We start from the raw sequence: 6,912 nt of genomic DNA, 5'->3' as shown, positions 1-6,912 counted from the left end.
TGAGTTAGCAAAACTACTTTGACACAATGATCACTCACACATGACTTAGTGCCTAACAAGTTGGTCATCGCCCTGCAAGATAACACTAAAACCAATTGAAAACAGGTATTACAAAGTTCTAAAAGTATTGGACAGAAAACCGTAGCATCACTTTCAGATATTAAAATAACCACAAACGCCTGAACTGGAGCAATACTGTGAAATATGATGATACCACCTTAGTTTACAAAATCTTCCATCACAAAGCTTCCTCCTCCACTGCATTAATTTGTAAAAAAATAAATTCCAACAAATCAACAAGAGCTGGCTCTAGAGGTGACTGTTCAAAAAGAGTGCATCCAGCCAAAGCACCTTCTCTATTCGTGCCTCACATACCTTGAACTCAATACCAATTACCATACATTAACTCCCATCTCTGAACCTCTCTTTGACAATCATCTTAAAGCCTAGCTGTTGGATGAACAATACTGTGATCACAACGCTGACTAGAACCGTACTAATTGTGGGTGTGGGTGTGTCTCATCATTTCTATGCTGCTTTCTAGTCTTTTGTCCTGTATTGCCGTAGTGATTTTATATTTACCCAGCACAAGGGACTAAAGATGGAAATTAGCCTTCGACTATAATCTTACATATTCACACATGTATGCTCATTAATATGTATTGTCTCGTTAATAAATAAATCAAACTCCCACATTCCTTGCCCGGATACGCGGTATGGAAGATGAATGAATGAATGAATGAATGAATGAATGAATGAATGAATGAATGAATGAATGAATGAATTAGGTATTATCTATATTTTATTAGGCAGACGGCGGCCAACTGGTTAGCGCGTTGGACTCACATTTCTGGGGTCGAGGGTTCGATCCCAGTTCGGTCCTCAGTGTGTGGAGTTTGCATGAACTTCCTGGACTTGCATGGGTTTTCTCCGGGTACTCCAGTTTCCTCCCACATTCAAAAACATGAAAGGTAAGGAGGTTGAACACTTTAAATTGCTCAGAGGTGTGGCTGTGAGTGTGAATGGTTGTCCGTCTCCTTGTGTCCTGCGATTGGCTGGCCAACAATTCAGGGTGTCCCTCGCCAGGTGCCCATAAATAGGCCCAACACCCAGCGACGCTTGTGACGAGAAGCGGTAAGAAAATAAATGAATCAATATATTTTACAGAGAAATAAATAGCATCAACATTAAACAAAAATATTTTAAGTTATTTATTCACCATCTTCATAATAGCACAAACTGCTGATATTTATTTATTAAAATTAATATTAACAATTTGCTTTTATGTTTTACAGACATAAGGCAGTCTTGGATCATTTTACCCTGCCTATCCCAAAAAACCCAAGTGCAGTATATGTGCAACACTAAGGATGGGAGGAGACGAAAGATTCCGATATTAAACTTTTTTTCAACATTTGGCAGTTATTTGTATTCTGTGAAAAAAAACTCACAAATATTATATCCTGGAGGTGACTCCCATTGAGACAATCTATGCTCTAAAATGTAAGATTATGGTTCCTAATCCTGAAAAAAAACATTCACTAACCCTAACCTTGCAACCCTGGCACCATGATTATGCCAATTATCATGAATATCCAATAATTTATTCATTCATTTTCTGAACAGATTAGCCTCACAAGGGTCGCAGGGGGTGCTGGAGCCTATCCAAGCTGACTTCGGGCACAAGGCTGGTACACCCTGAACCGGTGGCCAGCCGATTGCAGGGCACGGACAGCCATTCAAGATAACACTCATACCTAGGCGCAATTTAAAGGGTCCAGCCAGCCTACAATGCATGATTTTGGAATGTGGGAGGAAACCGGAGTACCCGGAGAAACCCCACGCAGGCCCAGGGAGAACATGCACATTCCAAACAATAGACGTTTTGTTTTTTTACGCCGTGATTATATATATCCTAGTTTGATTCAGGCAATTGGTTCAGGTCAGCTGCATTATTTAAATATGACGTTCCTTTGTCACCCATTCAAAGGTTCCTTACGCAAATAGATTACCAAAACACGCGCAGTAACAACCTTGCCCAGGCAAGTGGGACCGGTGAAGCCGGGGGCCCCTTTGCTTGTTTTTCCTATTGTTGATATATAGCAGTAATTCTATGAATTAAAGGTTGGTTTTTTTCAGACATTTATTCCAATTATACTTTGATTTGACTGCAGAAATAAACTTGACAACCACGCTAGATACTGGCAACAGCCCACACTGGGTATATATTAAGAGAAGCCGTTTTTTTTTCTCATGTGACACTATGTATGCAGAGTTATTATGCAAGGTGAACTGACCTCTGCCCTGACTTTGTTGAGCAGCGATGACAATCAGACCAACGTTCTCTGGTAAATGCGGATTTAGTCTAGAGAGAAGCAAACATTTGTCAAACAAAACAACGTTTTCATAGAAAATGTTTTTGCGAATCATTGGATTGGATTGGATAACTTTATTCATCCCGTATTCGGGAAATTTCGTTGTCACAGTAGCAAGAGGGTGAGGATGCAGAAATAGAAAAGGCATTTTAGACATAAATAGATAGGTAATAAGTAAATAAATAAATACATGAATAAATATATAAACAAATAAGTGTGTTGCTGAAATATGTATAATATATAAACACATATACATATATATATATATATATATATATATATATATATATATATATATATATATATATATATATATATATATACACATACACATAGATGTACATGCATGCATACGGTAGGTTAACACTCAGCCACTTTTGTTAGAGCCTGATAGCTGATGGGAGGAAGGATCTGCGGAAGCGCTCCTTCCTGCAATGAGGGTGCCGCAGTTTATTACTAAAAGAGCTTTGGAGGGACTCCACAGACTCATGCAGGGGGTGGGAGGTGCTGTCCGTGATGGACATCATTCTGGTCAGCATCCTCCGCTGTCCCACTTCCTCCACAGAGTCCAAAGGACAGCCCAGAACAGAGCTGGCCCTCCTGACCATAAAAAGTCCTCAGCAGTGTCCTGCACACTCCAAAGGACCGTAGACTCCTCAGTAGGTAGAGGCTGCTCTGGCCCCTTTTATACAGGGCATCTATGTTTGTGGACTAGTCTAGTTTGTTGTTGCAGGGGCACTGGCTCTCTCCCCCGCAACTCCTCGTGTAATATCTCTTGTCGCAAATACCTCTTTGTAACATATCTACGAGCATTGAGCGGAGCATTGCATTTTGTCAGTGTCAATTTGTTTATGTTATATTACGATTCACCGGTCCAAAAAGTCTCCCCTGCTCGCCCCCTCCCCCCCGCCTCCCTCTATGTGCCTCTCTCTACCCACCGCAAAATCTGTCTAATTTTAGTTCTATTAAACACATTTTAGTAATATTAAACCGCTAGTTATGTGTTACTTTGTTAATAGATGATGATCAGAAGAAATGAAACAATTTTTTCCAATCCAATATCCTGTTTTTGGTGTTTTTTCAGGGGGTTGGAACGAATTAAGTTGTTTTTAGTTCATTTCAATGGGAAACGTTCGTTCGAGTTACGAGAATATCAACATACAAGCTCAGTCCCAGAACGAATTAAGCTCGTATTTCGAGGTAACACTGTAGTCCGAGAGTCTGGAATTCTTAAAAGTTTCATCCAAATTGCGATCCATTTTGCACTTTTTCTGAGGAGGCATATTGATAAGACTTATACCAGTGCTGTGTACGCCTACTTCCTTTAGAACAACCCCGGAAATGATAGGATTTGTTTCAAAACAAAAGACTGGTGGTTCAGTCAGCCTTAATAATACTTACTTCCCTTATGAAAAAAACGAAAATGAAAATGTTAAAGCGATAGAGGCTACCTATGCAATCGATTCTGAATCGATTGCCACGCTCAAGTCGCACAAGACGAATCATTCGTCAGAACTTGTAACTCGGATGATTCACAATGCACTCGAATTCCTCCGGTATACAGTGCAGTTGAATCAAGATGGTGGAAGCCATAGCGATGGTGTGAATTTCGAGGCATAAACCGTATTTTTACAACTATACGGCACATCGTATTTTTAGCCGCAGTGTCAGTAACGAGTGCTATTTCTGTATTTTACACACACAAAAGACGCACCGTTTTTATAGACGCAGCCAGGCATGGCAAAACATACACCAGCTTAAACATACACGCTACACCCATGCTAAAAACACGTTTTTTAAAAAGGCAACGGAAGCAAAACTGAGTTCAGTTGTACTTTATTTAGCCATTTTACAATGTACTCATGTCATCATCACCCACAAATCCTGAGTTTTATACGTTCGTCCAGGCGGCCACAATCCATTCGCAAATAGTAGCTAGCTAGTAGCTAGCGTAACTATTCCAACGCTGCCTTCCATGCTTCGTAAAGCTGTGTTGATGTCGATTTCCAGGCCACAATCCATTCCCAAATAGTAGCGAGCTAGTAGCTAGCGTAACTATTCACTATTTATGTGTGCCTTATAGTTGTGAAAATACTGTAAATTGGAAATTTGGTACTTTTCTGAAATGGTTGCTTAAAAAAATAGTGACATTTTTGGGGGATTTCCGGAGTTTAGGTAGGTTGTCCGGAGTCCCGGAGTTTGCGTTGCATTTCCGGAGAAACTCCTGAAAATCCAGAGTAGTTGGCAGCCCTTAAAGTGGAATTGTCATCAAACACCATACTTTGGGGCAAAGGTTTCCAAAAAAACTTGTGTCCTGCTTGTAATAAAAATAATAATAATTAAAGTGTCTATCCTATTACGAAAGTAGTGAACGACAAGCCAATTTTTCCAATGACAATGCCTTTGCTAACTTTACCTGTTTTGAACCTGACAGGGCAGGGTCTGAATCTGGTTGCGGTAAATGAGACATGATGTACCCATGTTCCAAGACAAACTGCGCCACTGATTCCACATTTTGACCTATGGTGGTGATGTGGTGTGAATATATTACCGTAATTACTCGAATATAACACGCATATTTTTGCTATATAATTAATTCCAATAGTTGGGGGTGCGTGTTATAATCAATAACTAAAATAAATTACAAATTTTCGATCGAAAAAAGCATTGTCAAACTCACTTTGACGCACGGACATTGTGCAATTTCCAACTTTGAATTCAAAATACATGCATATTAAAGATCGTCAAGCCTCACAAACATCACAATCCTGCATTAATAAGCTGGAAAGTAGAATACTACATTGTAGTGTAGTACGTACTTGTATTTAGAAATATGTCCAGCGGGGGGCAGTACATTCTGTTACATGTGATAGTCTTTTCCATTGTGCATATCTTCAAATCATTTATTTATTCAATTTGTATGTTCCTTTTCTTGTTTGAGAATGACAATAGATATTTGAATTAAAACATGGTATTGTCAATTGAAATGTAGTCAATGTTCAAGGAAGTCTAAAAGGTATTGCAACATAACATGTTTACATGATATGTTTGTCCACTCTGTGTATCATCTATTGCCCTAAAATTCAAACGCATAACTCCACCAACTGCACGACACTCGACACGCTCGTACCTGAAGATTTCTCTATCCGGTTTTGAACAAAACAATCGTGAAACGAAGAAAAAAAGGTAAGATTTCTGATTTTCGTCAGCGGGAAATTTTAGGTGCGCACTATATTCGAGTACTGCGTTTTTCCAGATTTTTTTGGCCCAAAATTACCTGCGTGTTATTTTCGAGTGCGCGTTATATTCGAGTAATTACGGTATATACAGTGGTACCTCGACATACGAGTGGCCCGACATACGAGAAACTTGAGATACGAGTACAATCTCGGGAAAATATTTATCTTGAGATACGAGACAAATTTTGATATACGAGCAGACAGCGGACCCGAGAGGCTGCTCATAAGAACATCATGGGCACTGTCTCTCTCCCCGCAACTCCCTCGTGTAATGTCTCTCTGGTCGCAACTCCCTCTTGTAATGTCTCTGCGAGCACTGGGCGGAGCAATGCATTTTTTCAGTGTTTTTTCCCTTTAGTCATTGCGAATGGCGAGGCGATCGCTAATATGAGAGTTATATATACTACTCGTTGGCAAGTGGTCGTGCGTTATCCTATTGTGAGGACATTTATGTGCATAATTTTCGGAATATTTTGAAGGGAATACAAAAGCAAACTACCATCGATAGGTTGCATCTGAAACTCAGGGTGGAGGCGGGGCAAACAGAGCCAACCCGGCCGGGAGAAGAAAGGTATAAAAATGTAAAACAAAATTAGAATTAAGTTTAGTGTAAGGTTAGATTAAATTTATTTCTGTCTGCATCGTAATCCAAGTTCATTTAAATGTGTTTGTTATCTTACGAGCACGCTGCTGTGCAAAAAGTCTCCCCCCTGGCCCCCTCCTCTCTGTCCCTTTCTCTCTACCCTCCGCGAAATCTGTCTAATTTTAATTCTATTAAACACATGTTAGTATACTATTAAACCACTAGTTATTTGATACTTTGTTAATAGATGGCGAATTAGAACAAATAAAAAAAATTCCAATCCAATATCCCATTTTTGGTGTTTTTTCAGAGGGTTGGAATGAGTTAATTTGTTTTAAGTTCATTTCAATGGGAAACGTCCATTTGAGTTACGAGAAAATCGACATACAAACTCAGTCCCGGAACGAATTAAGCTCGTATCTCGAGGTACCACTGTAACCCCTGTCAAAAAGAAACAGGACTATGTGCTTTGGTTTTACTGTTCTTACCAGTATCTGTTTTTCCATCTACAGTTGAGGAGATAAAACTGGTGGCTTAGAATTTCGGTGTGGCAGCTGGCTTCTCTCAACGGCGTTGAGCCTCATCAAGGGATGGCGATCCGACTTACATCGATGCAATTGGCATCCCCAGAGGCATTCCAGATGAGTATGAGTTGGTTGGCCGAATTGCAGCAGGAGTCTATTTATCTTTGGGTTACTCCAAATAAACTATGGAT

General features: G+C 39.8%; 1 protein-coding gene across 1 annotated transcript in view; it reads right to left on the bottom strand.

Moving 5' to 3' along the window:
- LOC144070280 (uncharacterized) overlaps positions 1–6,912 on the bottom strand; it is an 84,156-nt gene that overhangs the window by 58,468 nt on the left and 18,776 nt on the right. The window contains exon 6 of the mRNA XM_077594873.1: positions 2,298–2,365. Coding sequence (XP_077450999.1) covers positions 2,298–2,365 — 68 coding nt within the window. The remainder of the gene's footprint in view (positions 1–2,297; positions 2,366–6,912) is intronic.

The sequence above is a fragment of the Stigmatopora argus genome, unplaced genomic scaffold (assembly GCF_051989625.1).
Source record: "Stigmatopora argus isolate UIUO_Sarg unplaced genomic scaffold, RoL_Sarg_1.0 HiC_scaffold_25, whole genome shotgun sequence".
Lineage (NCBI taxonomy): Eukaryota > Metazoa > Chordata > Actinopteri > Syngnathiformes > Syngnathidae > Stigmatopora > Stigmatopora argus.
Note: the sequence above shows the minus strand (reverse complement) of the source record. Positions and strands in the feature narration are given on the sequence as shown.